This window comes from Lagopus muta, chromosome 2 (assembly GCF_023343835.1).
Source record: "Lagopus muta isolate bLagMut1 chromosome 2, bLagMut1 primary, whole genome shotgun sequence".
Lineage (NCBI taxonomy): Eukaryota > Metazoa > Chordata > Aves > Galliformes > Phasianidae > Lagopus > Lagopus muta.
This window is the reverse complement of record NC_064434.1, coordinates 9,672,962-9,691,833: the sequence shown is the minus strand read 5'-3', so window position 1 is coordinate 9,691,833 and position 18,872 is coordinate 9,672,962. Positions and strand designations below refer to the sequence as shown.

General features: G+C 43.1%; 1 protein-coding gene across 4 annotated transcripts; it reads left to right on the top strand.

The window, feature by feature from the left end:
• Window positions 1-764: 764 nt before the first annotated feature.
• On the top strand, window positions 765-16,750 carry LOC125688722 (uncharacterized). 4 transcript variants are annotated; one of them, XM_048935069.1, is made up of 23 exons: window positions 765-971; window positions 1,069-1,127; window positions 1,239-1,331; window positions 2,942-3,069; window positions 4,041-4,187; window positions 5,024-5,095; window positions 6,021-6,188; window positions 6,279-6,375; window positions 7,219-7,436; window positions 8,447-8,600; window positions 9,495-9,703; window positions 10,892-11,009; window positions 11,854-12,059; window positions 12,643-12,760; window positions 12,840-13,006; window positions 13,099-13,199; window positions 13,280-13,401; window positions 13,825-13,875; window positions 13,986-14,148; window positions 14,252-14,375; window positions 15,364-15,460; window positions 15,665-15,766; window positions 16,311-16,750. In XM_048935069.1, the coding sequence occupies exons 1-22, from the start codon at window positions 943-945 to the stop codon at window positions 15,745-15,747; spliced, it is 2,724 nt and encodes a 907-aa protein (XP_048791026.1). In that variant the 5' UTR covers window positions 765-942; the 3' UTR covers window positions 15,748-15,766; window positions 16,311-16,750. The 4 variants fall into 4 exon arrangements, with proteins under 4 accessions (XP_048791026.1, XP_048791024.1, XP_048791025.1 ...); XM_048935067.1 differs by having other exon boundaries at window positions 13,986-14,169; XM_048935068.1 differs by lacking the exon at window positions 16,311-16,750 and adding an exon at window positions 15,867-16,293 and having other exon boundaries at window positions 13,986-14,169.
• The last annotated feature ends 2,122 nt before the right edge of the window (window positions 16,751-18,872 follow it).

Here is an 18,872-nt window from a genome sequence, read left to right as displayed (position 1 = left end):
GAGTGGACATTCTTGCTGGCTTTTGTTGACCCCAAAGCAGTGTGAAGCACTCCATAAAAACAGTCCCATTTCCTTAGCACAGCTCTGCTTACACATCAGAACAGTAAATTAAGATTGGTTGGGTAACACCAAAATGGAGACAAAAAGGTAATTGAACTCTGAATGCCCTGTATTCCCCACCTCCCCTTACCACATCCATGCCACACAAGCTGTATTTCTGCCTCAGCCTTCCTGCTCCCCTGGCATGCTCCCATCTGCCACAGCTCCCACCGGGAGCACGAACTTTCTCTTCCCAGGCAGTAAGTTTGGCCGTTTACAGACCTGTACATGGTCTGACTGATCCAGTGATAGCAGAGCACAAGATGTTTGCAACAAAACACTGTCCAATAATCAAACAAATCAAAGGGCGAGCTAACTGGATCCACAAAAGTGAAGAGTGTGGCTGCCAAAGAACTGCTGTTATCTCTGGCATGGCTGGGTCATTGGGACATTTCACAGAAACAAAAATGTATTTCCTGTATAGACCCAATTAAAATATCTCCGGAGACATGTTTCATGTGCACTTGAGACCTGAAGCCAAAGCTACTCCACTGGCTTACCGGGAATGAGGTTGCTTTGAAGGGCCTGAAGGAAAGCCGTGAGCACCCCCTGCTGCACTCACTAAAGCTGGGCTCAGCAGCAGCCCCTGACCTTGGGACTCCTGGCAGGAGGGTGCTCTGCCCTCCCAGGGGCTGAGCGAGAGGGACACTGCCTCCTGCTGCCAACAGTTCAGATAACGTGGGAGGGCACTGCAGCATTCAGGGGCTGGAGGAGACGGCGCAACCTCTGTTGTAAAAGGTCAGATTTACCTTTCCCCCTGCGTCTGATTAAGCTCCACAGCTGGATTAGTTTCCTTCACAGTCAGGAGGACTTCACTGCCCATGCACAGGTCTCTGTGGACTGATGGAAGCTGTGGGTTACTCGTTATGCAGGTACTGAGGCTTTGGTTGCTGGTTCTTTCATTTTCCATCTTGATCTTTTGTTTTTTTATTGCTCACCCCAATGTTTGCACTTATGTTTACACTGCAGGATCTGGATGCTTTTCTTGCTGTTCTGTGTGGGACAAGAGAGGCAGATGGCTCCCCCAGGTTGGTGAAAGGGTAGTGGGAGAAGCGAGGATGGTCATTTCACTTGTAGGAAGTAATGCCTCTTGTCCTTCAGTCCCACTGGCTAATCTGCTCTCCATGTGCCCTCACCAGGTTTGGTACAGAGCAGTTGCCGCTCCAGAATTTTCTGGATGAAACTGAATAAACTTTTGCTCCAGGGGAAATTTTTCCAGCTGGAAATCAACGGTGAGTCATAAGGGGCTGCCCTGAGCACCGTGATGGGTGGGGAATCACCTGCACCATCACCATGCATGTGATCTGGATTCCGCTGCCATCTGTGTCGCAATTAGCTGCTCATTTACCCCAAAACAACCTACCTACACCTAGCCTCTCACACTTCAGTCTGGCCAGCAGTCCTACTGGTGAGCAAAGCTTGTATCTACAGTCACAGCCCCTTTGCCCCTTACGTGTATCTTGCCAGAGGAAAGATGGAAGGATGGTCCAATGAGGAAGGACTGACATTTGGATGTCATGTTTTTCTCTGCTGAGACTTTTCACATCTAACGAGGGAAACTAAGATGAAATTGCAACTTGGATACATCCTAGACAGCATAAATGACTATGGCAGTATTGCCTGGGTAATACTTAGAAAACACTCTCAGTGAGAGCTGAGCAAGTACTTCAGCAAATAAAGGATTTTTTTTTCTTTTTTTTTTTTTAATTCAGCATCACGATATTAGCAAACTGTCCTACATCAAATCGAACAAATGGTCTCCATTTTGCTGAGGAAAACAAAAATCTACTTAACCAAGATGAAAACCAGAAAATGTTAGCATTGAATTGAACAAAGTATGCAATTTGACCCCAAAACAGATTTCTTTCTGTTGAGATCAGTCCACTTTTTCCTGGGTTGTGAGCTTTTTTTGATTGATTTGGAGGCAGAACTGAAAAAGTCAAGTACAGCAAGGGTGTGGAGAGAAGTGATAGCTTTTATGAGAGCAACTGATATTGCTGGAAAAAACATACAAGCCTTCAGGCACATAAAGGTTGTTTGTTTCTTCCAGCTCTATCAGTTGGTCTCATGAAAGCTATTTTCTCCTCTTCCAAAATTCCTCTCACTTATCTGCTTAGTCTATCCTGGCTGCAAGAATACATCTACTGAAACAGCAGTTATTAGTACTGTTCGACATATAAAGATGACAGATAAATCTTGAAATTACAATGACAGCTAATTAAACCCTATCTATTTGTACAGATTCTTGTGTCTAACCCAAGACCAAAATAGCTCCTTAATCAGAAAAGCAGATAATTAACAGAATATGATGTCGTTAATTCTACCAGCATCAAGAGCTGAGCACAGCCAGCTCCCAATGTGCCTATTACTTGGCTCTCCCATAGGCCTAACAGCACACAGCATCCTGCCAAGATGAGCAAACCTGACCCACTCGTAGAACTGCCTGTCCAAAATGCATCTTGAGGATTTTTAGAAATGTATGGCCCGTAACTCTTTTTTTGAGAGTAAAATCAGGAAAGGAGGAACACATGTGATATCTTGGTGGAACTCGGTAACAGCGCTTCAAGAGGGCTGTGGCACAAGCTTCTGGACACAGCACAATGGGCATTGAAGTGTATGCATGTAATGTGGGTGAGCATGAGACATGCCAGACTATCACATGCTCTCTAACACACACCAGCAGAGCTTTGCCAGCTTCTTAACAACACATGTTGTTGGAGCACACCCACCCCAGCTGGACTTCTGTTCTGAAGAGAGCAACGTGAGGAGGACTCAGTTCTGCTCAACCCACTGCTTTCAGCTTTCCAATCCACATGTCATTTCCCAATGCCCTTTTCTGTAGATCCTTATGCTGGCCCCGTCCTGCTGGATGACAAACTAGCATCTCGCTGTGGCTATGTCCTGTCAGAAGATGTGTGGGGCAACCCCGTCTTCCGCGCGTCAGTGCTCAGCTGTCATGTGGCCAATGAGGTAAGACCTACAGATGGGCCTAAAGCCACTTCAGATGGTACATCTTCTCCAGCAAGGCAAGATTGGGACATTATATAGCATTCCAACATCATGTTTGGAGAACCCAAGAAGTATTGAACTTGAACTAGTGTTGATGGTGTGTAGGAACGAAGAGGCAATGGCTCTTCAGTATGATGTTTGTTCAGTGTGACTGACGTGGGATTTCCTCTCCCCAAGAAATGACAGCGTAGTGCTGCTGATAAGCTGCCAGCCCCCAAGCATATCCTCGTTACTGCTGTTTTGCCAGAGACTTTCTTGAAAACCTCTCTGGAAAGAAGTAGGCATCTGCTTGAAAAAGCAACATTTGCAGTGTGATTCTGGCAGATCATTTTCTGGCTTAATTTGTGTGGTAATGTGCCTGTTAACACATGCCTAGGGACGTAGATCACACACATCTATTAGATCCAAATTTGCCTGGTGTAACTTTAGCCATCTGAAAGATAACGTCTGGTCTAAACTAGTTGTTTATGCTTCCACAATAGTCAATGGAGAGAATCAGGCATCTCCGGAAGGTGATTCACTCCTTCCTAAAATATGTATAAAGTTTAGCCTGGATTTCTAATTTCTAATGTTAGTCAAAACTAAATAAACCTAGAAACAGAACATACCAGAGAAAAACCTTCTTATCTTGCCCGCATATTTTCTGGCTTGTCCTGAAAGTCCCACAGAGAAAATAAGGTAGAAATGTATGGGGAAATCTTATGTTAACGTGAACAGGGGGTGTACACTGTGTTGTGCAATGACCAAGATTTTTAGACTGAAATTATTTTCGGGAGGGTTTTGCCTTTGTTTGCGTTTCTGTAGATAAATATACTTCCATGTCAGATAGAAGCATAGCCCATGGCTTCACATTCAGCTCCTGCAGGACTGAAGGATCAAGAAGACCTTGTAATGGAGCTAGTCAAGAGTGCTTTACCTCCATTTTCCCTCAGGCAGATGAGCTGTTTTCACTGACTGTGAACATTAAGGTCTCCTCATTTGCAAGCATGAGGGCAGCTGTGACCTACACCTACCCTATGTACTGCTCCTACTCTTCCTGGGCCTCGAGAGAAATTGTGTGTGAAGAAAACTACATGGAGGTAAAAGTTTTACCACTACAGGCAAAGCCACATCCAAGCTCTCTCCAAGCACAGCAACCTCCACAACCTCCCATCAGACATAGGTTGGGATGCACGCTGCTATTCAGCATAGGCTGCAGCTGTGGATGCTTATCAATAAAACATTTATTTGCCACAGGTATTTACATGCAGTGAAAATTCAGAGAAGTATACAGATGCTGTAAGCTTGACCCTATAAGAAAATCAGCAGTGATGCAGCCTGACCTATTCGTGGCAATAATTTCATGTTATAGAGTGCTGCAGCACAAACAAGGATGTTATTCTTCTGTATGAAATATTAAAACCTGGAAACCATTGCATCATGCAACTCAGAGGACACCCCTTGTGAGCTAGAGCCTGCCTATTTCTAGTTTTGGCTGTTCAACCTTCTATCAGCATTCCTGGGTGCACAGCCTGCATGGGAAGGGGGAACCAGTTCTGTCATAACAAGTTGCCTGTTTCCCTGTACCTTCAGTGAAGAGAACCAGATGCCTCTGGAAGTCTCTACAGAATGATTTAGTCTTCAGCTTGCCAGTTATGAAACAGGACCTTTGATTTACCTGGTTATACACAAAAGTACTCCTCCTTTTGTACATGAAACATTAAAAATGCAATGGTTTTGACCTCCAGTTTAAAGTCATGGAACTTAAAAGAGTGCAGAACCCTTCAGGACACATTTTAATCACCTGCAGGGAATGCAACTTGCTAAATCCATACAGACAGTGGAAAATAAATTTGAAAATCCTCTACCTGCCTCCTATGCCTATAATAATGCTGAAGATTTGCTTGTTTCCAAATAATAACTTCTGTGTTCCCAGGTGTCAGTGAAGACTGATGTCCCTGCAGTTTCAAATGACTACACCGTAGCATGGATGTCAGCACTGCCAGAGGTATGAAGGAGTCTTTTCTAGCAGCTTCTAGCCTGCTTCTTCTTGGTAACCTCATGAGTAATGCTCAGGGCACAACTCCCATCTCTGTCAAAAACAGGGATACAACAAAGATGTCACCAAGTACTCAAAAACGCTCTCAAGTTTTCTTAGAGATCTAGATTGCAAAAAAAAACACTTAGGAGGGAGACCAGAGCCATTCGCTTCTTATGTTTGTGGAAACTGAGTACAAAACAGACAAAGGTAGGCAGTTCTTCACGCAATGGGTAGTGAAGCTGTCAAATATCCTGCCAAAAGATGTGGCTGCTAAAATCTTGCTTGGTGTCAAGGATAGCCTGGAAACGTTCATATAGGCAAAATCCAATAGGACATACAAAGAAGCGACAGAAAGCTCAAGAGTCTCTGAGTTGAAAATAATTTGAGGCTGGAAAGTATTAGGAGGCAAATCTATATGCTTGTTCTATTTTTTTTACGTTTCACTTTCTTCATATGGCCATTTTTCCTTTTGGTTACCTCCCACACCCCCACCCCCTCACACAAACATGGAAACCATTTGAGAAGGAGGCCATTCTAGACCACAACAGACATTCATCTCATCTTATCTTTGACACAGCATGGCCACTTTTGATAAAAGGTATTCTGTCACGTGACTACTCCACTGTTCCAATATTTGACAGACACAAAGGCAATCATCTTATTAACTGTACAGGCATTTTTTCCAAGGGGATTTGAACAAGGGCAACAATGAGAGTTTCTGACAGGGTTGGTATGGGACTATCTCTATAGAAAATTCCTTAGTTTTTTATATATCAAGCATGTTTCTTGTCTGGGTGGACCAGTTGTGTCCTAGTGATAGAACAGATACTACAACATCACAACTATTTATAAGATAGACTTTGATCTGATGCAGCTCATCTCTCTCTTGCAGACTCAGAATGTTGCATACCAGGTATGGCAACTGATGTTTGTTTCTCCATCAGGGAGAAAGAGAATACTGGTAAGCGATGCAGCAAAACTGGGCTACAGCTTTAATAACACACTTTCCCGAGTGTACCTCCGTGCTCCCTACCACAGCAATGAATCTGAAATCAGTGTGGTGAGTTGCTGCTCTCACTTGGAAACAAAACTGAGTTCTTCCACTGCCTCCCTAGCACATCAGTTTGTCTTTTTTCCTGTATCCCAACAGGTCGGTGGTGTAGACATGAACATGATCACTTCCACTTCTATGTATAGGCAGCGGTGGTTACTTTTGCTGATTGACATGACAGTCTCCTGTCCTCTTGGTAAGGTTTTCTTCCATGCTTACCAAAAATTACTACCTAAGTAGCTAGTAAGAAACACAGTCTCCCTGTTTCCCTGTGACCTACTCTTTAAGAGAAGAGGTTTGCAAGCTTCCCTCTGAGCAGCATGAGCTAAGAGTCCATGGCCTTAGTCCTGAACAAACATGTTTGTTCCCTGCTGTGACATTACTTATGTTCCTGGTGCACTTTTGGCCCCTAGTCTAGTTTCTCAGACTCCCGCATTAGAGCTGGAGACAAATAGAATTGCTGCAGAAGGGAAGGGAGCATCCCCTGTTCTAACCTCAGCACCTTTGGTTCTTCACTGTCAACACAACTCCATCCATGGATGAAGCCCTGTCCTTGGGACTCACCTAGACCTCTTCTGTAGAGATGTAGAGTTAGTCTGGCTTTTTGCAGAACAGAGGTAGCTGCACCTTCTGTCTCTCAGCTCAGTCTGAACATAATTTGATCAATCAGTGAGGAAAAAGGATATCGTAAATTGTCATAACCGTGAAGCCAGTATTTTTAGGAAAAAAATCCAAGCAAGTGGCTCTGTGTCCTATTCCTTTGCCAGTAAAGCAAAATTCTGGGACAAAAAAGACAACAGAGCAGATAAGGGGGAGCATGACTGTCAGTAATTAATAAATTAATTGCTCATTTGAAACTGGTAATTGAAGTCTCGTATGGCAGAAAAGCCATCCAGGCTTTTCTACAAGGTGTTTCATTAGTGAAAGCTGTGGAAGTGCTCTAGTGAAAAGGAGTCAAGGAAAACAACCACTGCAGAGGGAAGGCTCACTAGTAACTCCAACTGCCCGGCCTTCTAGGACTGTCTGTCTAACTCAACAGATGGTACCAGCTTCACTGATACTACGCTGACATGGACTGTACCAAGTATTATCCCCACATTAGTGCTTCAAGAATCCACCTTTTTGTCTAAAACCATTCTAATGGGAGTCGACGGCCAATATATAGTAAACCCAGACAAGAACAACTACTTACTGGAGCACAACAAGACACATATTGGAGTAACTATCCCCATTGGAGCAGAAGGAGGAAAACTAAAGGTTAGTATGAACCTGTCACAGACTAATACGTTTTAGATGGATGATGCACCACGGAAAACATTTCCAAGCCATGTTCCAAAAAGCAATTGCTGTTTAAAATTCTCAGATACAAGCGATACCAGAAGACTAGATACTCCCTCTCTGTGTCTCAAAAGAACTTTCTCAAAAGTATCTCTGATTAGAAAACACGGTAGATGCAAAAGACTGTATTTTCCTGATAACGTCTATGCTAATAAATTATAAGGGATTCCTGGGCACTGCAGTTCAATCATCTACATTATTACATTAGGATCTGGTCCTGGAATATTTCTGGCCAGGTCAATGAGCAGTTTCCCAGACAACTTCCATGCAGTCATCATGAGTTAACACGAAACAGGGTTCACTGCCAGAACATAATTTGGGCCCAGCCACTTGTTTTGGACATAGCGTAATCTGTGTCAATCTATAGTTACAGGCACAGAGGCAGAGACCAAAGAAATGTTAAAAGTAAAAATGGAGCTGGCAGTATTCTCACAAGACTCTTGACTAGTTAAGTTATGAAGGTGACAGTGGTGTGACTTTGACTTATCCTCCTCAGCAGTTAACTTTTTGGTGTATCAGTGGATACTTACATCACCATGGGCACAATAGCACCGGGCACACTTAGTCTGAAGAGCTGCTGAAGCGCTGAAAAATTTTCCAAGCAAAATGGGACAGAATGAGAGACACAACTGATTGCCCAGTGACAGCTAAAAAAGAAAATACATGCAAATACTAAACTTATTTACTAAATTTACTGAGAATGTCCCAGACCCAATACTACCTCACTAAGGATCTCAGCAGCATGTGAGCAAAACATGGACCTGACAAACGGGCCAGGCAAAGAAACAAGATCCTAACATAGCAAAATCCATCCCAAACTTCCCTACAACACTGTTTTTCCTTCCTAGTGTAAGAATTTAAACCTTATTCCATCATTCCTTCATTGAGGCTTTGACTATTGAGGCCTAATCACAGATTTTACCTCCTAGAGTTCTGTATCTGGCGGTGTATATGGAATCATTTACAGCATTGACTTGTTCTTGGAGCACACGTGGACAGATGCAGACTGGCAAACCACTAAGTATACTGTCATCAAATCCATCACTACACCTTTCATGCCACAAATACCAACTGTTATCAACAGTAAGTCATTCTTCCCTTTGACTTTCCCACTCTCATCCTTCTGCTGCAATGTGTTGCTCCATTCGACCTTTGCTACACATCGATATTCGCCAGAATGTTCTCAACTCCCACTTCCAATTTGCTAGCCAAAGACAAGATTCGAGGCATTAAAAAAACAAAATGAACCTTTAGCACGCATAAGTGTACCATTTATCCCCTGTCTTTATGAGATGAAACGACAATTTTAAGTTGCTGATAAGAACATTTCTGTCACTCCAACCACCAGATTTTTTTCCAAGAATAAAGATCTAGAGTAAAGATGTTGCATTATGCAATAATCACACTGAGGGGAAGAACTGTCTGAGGCCAGTGTCCACAAACGGCATTTTCTCCTCAAACCAGCTTGCATTTGTTATCTGAAAAATACTGAAATCATCATGTAAAACAGTGGTGCAGAAATGTTTGTATTTTCTTAAATGATATTTTCCAATGCACTAAGGCACTAGACATCTTTCAGAGATATTTGGATAACTGATACTTAAAAGAAAATAAATTTTAGAAGAGCCCCTTAGCATTTATTATCATAGTTTTCCCCTATTTTATGCAGCTGAAGTGGATTCTAGATTCCACGGCTGAAAAGTCATTGCATGTCATAGTGCACCTCTAGAAAGTTACCGAACCCGCTTTCTGTGAGGTTGTATATATGTATATATTTGTTGTTAATCTCTCGCAGCTTGAAGCAATTCCCATGTACTCAGAGTATTTCAGATCTGACTAGAATACAAACAGTCATTAATCAGGGCCATTAAAGAGATGGCTGTTGGCTAAGTTTCCTGGAACATGAATGGGAGGCCACCCCAACTGTCTTAGTTACTTGATCCACATCAGCAATAATTTGGTGTTCTCTCCCTACAGATACTCTGCCAGAGGAAAAGATATTTAATGTTGCATTTGGACACTTTCTTCCTGATGTCTCTCTGGTGGCAATAACAATAGGAAATGTGCCATTTACCCTCAGAGAAGCACAGCAGCATGGGTATAAGATCTATGAAACTCCTTTTTCTAATGGAACGAAAGAATTTATCTTGGAAGTCTCCTTTGATGATCCATACGTTCTAAAGGAGGTAAGATACAGTAGATCTCTGCTGTGTGGAGGAAGTAGGGCAGTCCTTTTGCTGAACAATTGCCTGTCTCTTATTAATCAACAACCATTCTTTTATCATTCCTTTATTATTCCTTTATTAAAGGTGTCAGTGATTCTGAACTCATCTGAATTAAGATTAGAGATTTGTCTGTTGCATGTTGCTCTCCCTAGACCTCTGCAGCATCAAGGGTAGCTAGATAGCATGAAATATGACTTCCTTTAGTGTCTGTCAGCACAGTTAATTTCCAAGCACAATGCTGAGCAGGAAGAAGTTTGTCAAATCTCTGTTAAATGCTGCCCCTTGAAACAGGAGTCCCTTGGAAAAATAAATCAATTACTACAATCCTGCAAACCAGCCATTACCAACATCCAGTGACTCCCAAACCTGCTTTTATGCAGAGCCATTTGCCTGTTGGCACAGGGCAAGCACCACACGGATAAGTACAGGCTGATATGTAATTCTGTTCAGCTTCAGACCGTTTGTAATCTAAATATTTCTAAAAAGTATAAACTTGCAGAGGGAATTCAGCCTCTCATTTTAGTGGGAGGATGCTGAGCCGCACCTCTGCCACCTTTTTGACCAAATCACGCAGAGCTGCAGTGCTATTTTCTGTTACAAGGAACAACACTGTGAACGCACGGGATCTGGACTTGCACAGATAATTTCAGACTGCAGTCAAACCACAGTTAAATTGCATTAAGGAGCAAAGGAAGCCACAACATTTCGTTTCATACTTCTTTCAGGTTGAACAGCAGGTTTAGCTTCAGGGGCACTTTTACTGAAATAAATGAGAATGTTGAGAAATTTCTCATAGCACCTCCTCATATCTTCTACCTTACCAATTGATCATTCTCCTGCATTCAGACCACAGTAAAGACAAGGATTTGGACCCAGACCTCCCTCTTTGTGCTCTTTCGCTAGCAGGCTTCTGCCTCCATTTTCTGAGCAGCACTATATTCTCCATATTTATGTTTGGCCAACAGAGCTGTTGAATCCAGTCCAGATTTCTGAATAGTTTTAGGCCAACTGAAGCGATGTTTTTGGAGAAAAGCTGTTTGTTAGGGAGAGGAGAGTGCTAGAATGATTATTTAGTGCTGCTCAGGGTATGCATCTCTGTCTGCGCTGGAAGCCATTGCTACCACAGCCTTATACTTCTCTCTCTTTCAGTATGTGAATAGAAATGAAACAAAATATACCCTTCTTGTTAACTACACTATAAGCGTGGGTCCAGAGATGATACCCTATTATCATTCTGCAGAGGTGGAATGTGTGATTGCAGATATTGGTAAGTTTTGCCACAGTATTGAATGGTTTGCATCAACAGCATGGATGATTTTCATTGAATTCACAGGGGAGTTAGGCTGAGGATGAGAGCTTTTGGGAAAACCCCACCCTTCAATAGCTCATTATTGGTAACCAGGCCAACTTGCTGCTTTTCTGATGGCAGCTCTTCTGCATACTGGCAAGACAATCTGCCCTCGAGACACTGAGAGCTATAAAAACCAGTGTGTGAAAGTAGTTGGCTAGCAAACTCAGCGAACAAGATGCCTCATAACTTGAACATACATCTACTGGCAAAACTTTCAGACATTGCTACGAATTTCAGTTTGTCCTCAAATGCAATTCTGCCTCTGTGTCCAGGACAAAATGCAAATAAATTGCTGTGAACTCCAAAGAGAACATTTCTATAAAGAGAAAATCATCTGCTACGAGCTGAATTTAGCAGCTTATTGAAACAGCCAGGAGGTCCAGTTGGTATTTTTTCAAACTTCTTAGATTTTGGATGTCCCAAAGGTGACAGTCTCTTCACTGTCCTGTTCCATCTTCAAAGTTGCTCTGAGCTCAGCCTAAAGAAGACTGACCAAAAAAATCAATTTACATACGTAGTCCATCTTGCATTACTAAACAGGGAGCAATCCTGTCAGCAAGCTGGCAGGCCAGGGCTAAAGTATGAGGATTCCAGATCCTGCTGACTGTGAGCTGTACATCCACAGCACAGCCAACAACCATAGGTGATGCCAATACATGTGTGCACTGCTGCAGTGCCAGTGCAAAATTGACAGATACAGATCTGTGCCTGAGGCAAACCCTCATTCACTGCTAACTCTTTATCCCACCTCCTCCCACAGAAATACCAGAAGCAGCTGGTTACTGTGACGAAGAAAACCTCTACCTGATCATTCCTGGTTTTGGCCTGCACCAGTACTGGAACCTGTACCTTGGCACCAAGCTTCTGAACAGGCACACTGCACATACAAATGGGTACCTGACAGCTACCAATGCTACTCATCTGATCCTGCAAATACCTCTGTTTGCTGTGGGAGTCATCTATGAGGTATGTGAACTGCGTTAACAGCCTTCTTTAAAGCACGTAGGGCTGTTTGTCCATACAGATATAGTTACACTGCCACAGTGCCATAGTATAACGGGTATTGGAAAACCTGTAGAGGGGATGACTCTAAACCAGTGCAAGGAGAACAAGAGTTATCAACGCAGACTCTTCTGGTAATGCCATGTGTTACATGATCTGCAGTGCTAATGCTAAAAGATGTGCACCAAGTGTTCAAAACAGACTCCTTAGCGTTAATAGTAAGAAGAGGCAAAATGTCCCTTCTGCGCAAAGCCAAAAACTGTATTTCAACATAACTTTGATGTTCCTTTTAAAGGAACGTCTTGTAGAAATGTTAAAATTGATGTGGTAGTAAATATCTGGAGCATTTTACAATAATCAGACAAAATTTATCTCTCTTTGACAGTGACAAATTAATTCATAACAGAAAACTCCTGCCTCCATGCTCCATCAGGCTTGAGTTGTCACACTGACAAAACTCTCATGACTTTTTGGTATTCAAATGGCACAAACTAAAGAGCAGAATTTTGGCCTTAACAGGAGATCTCTTCCATCCCCTCCTTCACAGGAAGTGTCCTTCCAGAAAATTAAAGCAAGGTTTGATGTTGCCCTAAGGAAAGTGAGAACCATGGAGACCTTGCAGACATTCTCTGTTAGCTGCAATTTTAATTCCCCAGCATTTATATGTAAGTTGTAAAAATGGTCAATCAACAAAGAGGTCTGTACTTCTTCCCTTGAGTTTACAACCAACTCTGATTTTCTCAGTATGCTACCCAGATGGTACTGTAATTCTATCTGCCCAAATGAAGACAGTTCCTGGCATTGATATGAGTAGAACCCAACTAAGGGATAGCTCATGCAAGCCTAAAGAGTATAACAAAGAACATGCCTTCTTCAAATTCCATGTCACCACCTGTGGCACTTCAGTAAGGGTAAGTCTCTGTCTTTTCTGCATTTTCTCTTTTGTTGCCTTGCCCCAGAACCCGAGAAAATCTGGTTTTTAATGAGCTTCCTATATGCACAGTTTGAAGGTGATCACATTGTTTATGAAAATGAAATCTCTTATGAGAAAGAGATTCTTCCAGGACAAAGCCAGCCGACAATCACAAGAGATCCAGACTACAGGTAGGAGCAGCAACTGCTCAATGGCAACACACTTTGGTGGTGGAAAGAGAACACATACCTTACTGTTTTTCCTATTATAGTTTAACAGTCTTGTGCTACTATCGAGCAAAAGAGACAGTGATGCTAGGTGCCTTCATTACCAAGCCTTCTGCATCACATCCCTCTGGCTCTGGTACAATAGTGCCAAGGTCAAATTCTGCAGGTAGGCAATTGTCTTTTTTCTTTTAATTAGCTTTTTACTCGGGTAGAGAGAGATAGGACAAGGGGGAGTAGTTTTAAGCTCAAGGAGGGAAGGTTTAGATTAGATGTCAGGGGGAAGTTCTTCACAGAGAGAGTGGTGAGGTGTTGGAATAGGCTGCCCAGAAAGGCTGTGGATGCTCCATTCCTGGCGGTGTTCAAGGCCAGGTTGGATGGTCAGGCCCTGGGCAGCCTGGTCTAGTACCAGATCTGGAGGTTGGTGGCCCTGCCTGTGGCAGGGGGGTTGGAATTGATGATCCTTGGGGTATCTTCCAACCCAAGACATTCTATGATTCTATGATCTTCCTACAATTTGGAACTTCTGTGACTTTTTCACTTGTAATCTGCTTTCTACTAAAGAACATCACCAACATTTCCTTATCTGCAGTACACAGAAGGATAAGACAAGCTCTGAATGTAGTTTCAAGAGTGTCCAAAAGTAAGTCTTAAAAAAAAAAAAAAAAAAAAAAAAAAAAATCAGAAAAACTCCACACGTGCTTTGATCTAAAAATTTTAACCTATAACAAAATCCCCTGATGTTTTCTCAAGGTGAATCTTTCGTGGATTTCTACGAGCCCGACGTGGCGATACTCAAGCGACCCACAGAGCCTGTGTTTCTCGAGGTGGAGCTGAAAGATGAGAGCCCTGATGCTGAGTTATACCTGGATAACTGTTGGGTGACAGGGTCTCTAGATTTCAACAGCACCCCAAGGTGGAACATCACTGTGGATGGGCAAGTAGTAACTGAATGACCAATGTGTTCATCAGAGGAACTATGATTTCTTCTAGATCTTTTGATCTGTTCTCTCAAATAGGTGTGAGATTAATGGCAGTGAGTATGTTGCAGAGTTCTGCTCAGTAGCTGCTAGCTCTAGAGTGAGACACCCTTCTCATTTCAAAAGGCTGGCAGTAAGGACCCTGACACATCGACTGAAACAGGTAAGGTTAAGTAAAAGGCTCATCTACCATTCATGGACCCAATCTGGAGTACTTCTTAAGATCAATTAAAAACCCAGCCAATTTAAATACCTCAAAGAGTTAAAACCTATCCAGCGTCCAGCCCAAGTAGCCTGACTGGAGTGTAGATTTAATTTAGTTCTCTTCTCAAATCCCCTCTGTAACATGATTCCAGTGACTTGAAATTGGACAGTCTGGAGTAAACAATGAAATTTGGTATGTAAATATGATTTTTATATGGTGTTCTTGAGATTTTATAGGGACATATTCACAGCACTTCAACTGAACATGTCTAGAACAGAAAACTCAACTTTTACACCATAACATGCAACAGGAATTTGACCCTGTCATCTCTCACCTGCCAGTCAGACATCTGCTCAGAAGCCAGCCCAGTAGGCAGGGAAGCAGAGGAATGTGTGTCTGGCCTTACATTTTGGAGAATCTGTTTTCCTTCAACATTGTAAGAAGAGCAAAGAAAACCCAGGACAGTCATCTGGGAGTGCATTGTACCTCGGGTACCCAGTTGAGTTGATTCTAGCTCAAGTCATGGCAGCACCACTGTCTAGGCAGCTTAAGCACATGACTTTTTTTACTTGGCCTTTTTTGAGTTGTTCAACTTGTGAACTTGCTAGAAATGAACATGATGCAATTCTGGCATGTGCTACTTCCTAAACGGGCAGCTGCATCTAGCGCAAGATTGAGTTTCTGTCTAGCTTTAACACTCAGCCTCTCCGAGGCTCATGAGGTTTTCACTTCTCTCATCTCAGCCTCTCAGTTACCAAACTGCCTGAGGGCTTCTTTGACACCAAATTTGAAATTCAAAGCAGGTTCAGCTAGAAGGTGTCATATGCAAGTGTTCAGACAAACCTGAGTCTAATCAGCTGTAACTTCTGCAAAAGGAGAACAAAAGGCATAACAGTGCTCTGCAAGAGAGATCTCATGTGGATCAAATGGTTCTGCTTCTTCTCAGGTGTATGTGCACTGTTCAGTGGCAGTCTGCTCTGCTGCTAACACACTGCCTGGCATTCCTTGCAGAGGACAGTGCAGCCCAAGCACGGAGAGGAACGGTAAGTGCTCAGGAGAAAAAGATCCTTAGCAAAGCACTCCTGGCCTGATGATTTCAAGGGATTTAGGACTCTTGATTTTGGTATCTGAAATGTCTTCAATATGGAGTCTGTAATGTTACCTTGAGCTCATAGTTTAATACATTAGCACTGAAGAACAGCATTTATATGTTCTTGAAAAGATACACAAATACGTGTCATTCTCAGCCTTTCCAGGTCACAATTCAGCCCACCTCCATGGTTATGTACTTGCTGGACCAGTCTGGATTGTTGAATCAGACCTAAGATGAAGCACATAAACTGAATTTGGTAAGAACGCTTGGCCCTGTGCCCTCACTTATGTCACCTTGTTTTGAGTCACTTGATACATACCTTGTCTTATAAGACCTTTCTGGGACACTGTCTCCAGCTTGGTTCTGCTACCTTTTCAAAAGCATTTGGGATAAGAAGTTGGGAACAAGCAGGGTATGTGGTCTCCTGGTTTACGCTTGAACCAATAAGAAAGGAAAGAAGGAGAGCTACCTGCCAAGCAAAACACAGGTGGTACAGCTCTAGAGAAGATGCCAGCAGTAAAACATGGTATGCTGGAGTCAAGCTGTAGAAGGCAGTTTTGGAAACCTGGAAGATGCTATTTCAGCAGGTTTTCAACTGGACTGCCTTCAGCAGTCATCGGGATTGAACTGAAAGAAAACGGATTCAAAATATTAAATACAGAGAGTAACAAAACATCATTGCATCCAAATCCCCCCAAAATGTTAGGGCACACCCCATAGCTTTGTCTGTCTTTAGAGGACCAGAGCTATTCACCGAGTGCTCCAGCTTCACTCATCACTTTGCTGTGTGTCTCCAACAGCACTCAAAGGCTCTGCTATGCCGGCTACTCTCTCAACATGCATCCAGACACTGAAGCTACCTCTCAGTGATTATAAAACTATCTTGCTTGAAGTGAAAAGTTCAGACTGTGGGACTCAGGACAGCTCTACAACACTGGAAAGTGCTAAGGTCTGCCAACAGGATTAGCAAATGGTGTAACCTGTTGTCTCTCTGAAGTGACTACAAAAGAAAACTTACCAGAAAGTAACCCCAAGCTTCAAAATAACACTTCTTGCTTCTTCCAGCTGTTGAAATATGGACTTGCAGATCACGAAAATTATTCTTCCAGCTGTTGAAATATGGATTTGCAGATAACTAAATTTATTCCAATCCTGATTATGGCTGCTTCTTGAAGTAACTGCCAATTCCTCCATGTGAATGTAAAGTGAAAATCTGAAAAGTCAAATAAAAATACGTACAAACTAATGTAGGCACAGAACATCTCTTTGCTAGTTTGCAACAGCAACCGTCCGGTGTACTACCACTGGCTCCAAAGAGTCAGGCAACCTGCAACTTAGGGCTTCTTCCACATGCAATACGGTGTCATAACAGTTGTTTTTTGATTATAATACTGCGTTGATCTTAGCTTCTTGGAAGCTTGTTAGTTCCCTGCTTTTGTCTCTCCTAACTCCAATGAGGGAGAACAGATGATCCAACATTAGGGAAATGAACAACTCATTTGACTATTTATTTTCTTTGAGCACAGAAAGCATTTTTAAGAGAATAAAAAAATAAGAAGGGTTATTTTCCAGAGATCAAGGACAGAACAGATACGTAATCACCTCTAACTCATTCTCAGGTCGTGCCTACGCTAACTGAAGGTAGACTGCAACATGGTTCGGTGTTCAACAGCAGCAAAGATGTGGCAACTGCACCAATGCCAATTCAGACTAACAACACACACATGAGTAGTGTCCTCTGGGTTTGTACAGCTCATGCAGTCTGATCAGTGCAGACGTGGATGCTTCCCTCCCGCAGCAGCCCAGCAGATGCATTCCTCTGTGCTGTACACGCACTGCACTCTGCTGTCCGGAGCTAGCACTGCACAGCCCAGCTGGTCTACCACACGTTCTTCAAGGCAACGCAGTCCCCATTTTTGGTGCTCGCAGTAGCAAGCTCATCATTTTATCTTCACCTAAAAAGCACTTTGAAATATGTAAACCAGGGCTGAAAGTTAAATACCGATGAGTGAACACGAGCTCTCCTTTTCCCCACCCACAGGGGACACCATCTGGTTCCATGCAGATGTGAATCATAGAATCATAGAATAGGATCATAGCCTGGCCTGGGTTGAAAAGGACCTCAAAGATCATCTAGTTTCAACCCCCTGCTATATGCAGGGTTGCCAACCACTAGACCAGGCTGCCCAGAGCATCAGGTCCCCTGAGGTTTGCTGTTTGCTCCCTATGCATCTCAGGAAAACTCCTCTGCAGCAAGTGGAATAACCCACATCATTCCCTTTTGCCCTGGGAAGCCAGGAAGCAGTCCAGCATTGCTCCCTACGTGTGCAGCAAGCACCTGGCCAGCAGGAGATAATTCCCTCCCTGGCAGGCTGGGAGGGGACAGCAGGAGGTGAGATGCACCTGCATTTCTTTTTCCACAAGCATTTCAGGTTCCCACATTTACAGAGATCCAACAGAGGAATTCCACACTTTGCTTGCCTCTTCCTAGTCTGGTTGCTCTTCTTGGCATACAAACTTTTTAATGCTCAATCATAAGCATGTTGGGTTTATGCACTCAGTTTAGACTTGAGTGCATCGTTCCAACACTGTGCTTTAGTCAATCACCCAGCCCTTCCAGCACACGTGAAAGCTACAGATCCAGCCTCTTCCTCAGACCTACACTAATGCACTGACACACAAAACGCATCCTCCTTCTATCAGTACTTTCAAGTTCTGAACGTTGTTTTCGCCTTTTTGAACCTCTGTCTTTCCCACAGGGGCCAGCACTGCTGCATAGCTGAGCTGGGTTGCACAAAAGCGTCCATGCCACCCTGTATGAACAGCATACCTTTCACTCCTACTTCACTTTTAACAAGGTCACCTACCAAATGAGACAGTGCACAGCACAGCCCTCAGTTCTAACAGACTTTCAGTTATCTAATGTTGGCTTACCTCTGCTGCCCGTACGTTGAAAAGGAATTAATTCTTACCCCTTATAACCTAGGCCTTTCCCCTCAACGTGCCACCACTTCTCTATCAGAATGATCCTCCTTGTTCTCCATGCTGCACCTCACACGCTAACTATACATGAAACATTTCTCAGACTGCTCCGTGCCCTGGTTTGGCCTGCTACCCTGCCCTTCTGTTATCCTCCCTTGCTGCAAAAGCATGGAAAGGCCTTTGCAACACAAAGTGGGCAAGCTCTGTGACTCCTCCTGTGTCTCAGCAGAAGGAAAATCAGGGTACTATGAAAAAGCACAGGATGATGTTATTCCTTGCCACATCCTCTGAACAAGTAAGATCTTGGAGGTTGTTGATTGTTTTCCTTCAGTACCTGGAACATTCTGTAATGCAACAGGGAAATCAAGACATTTTTTTTA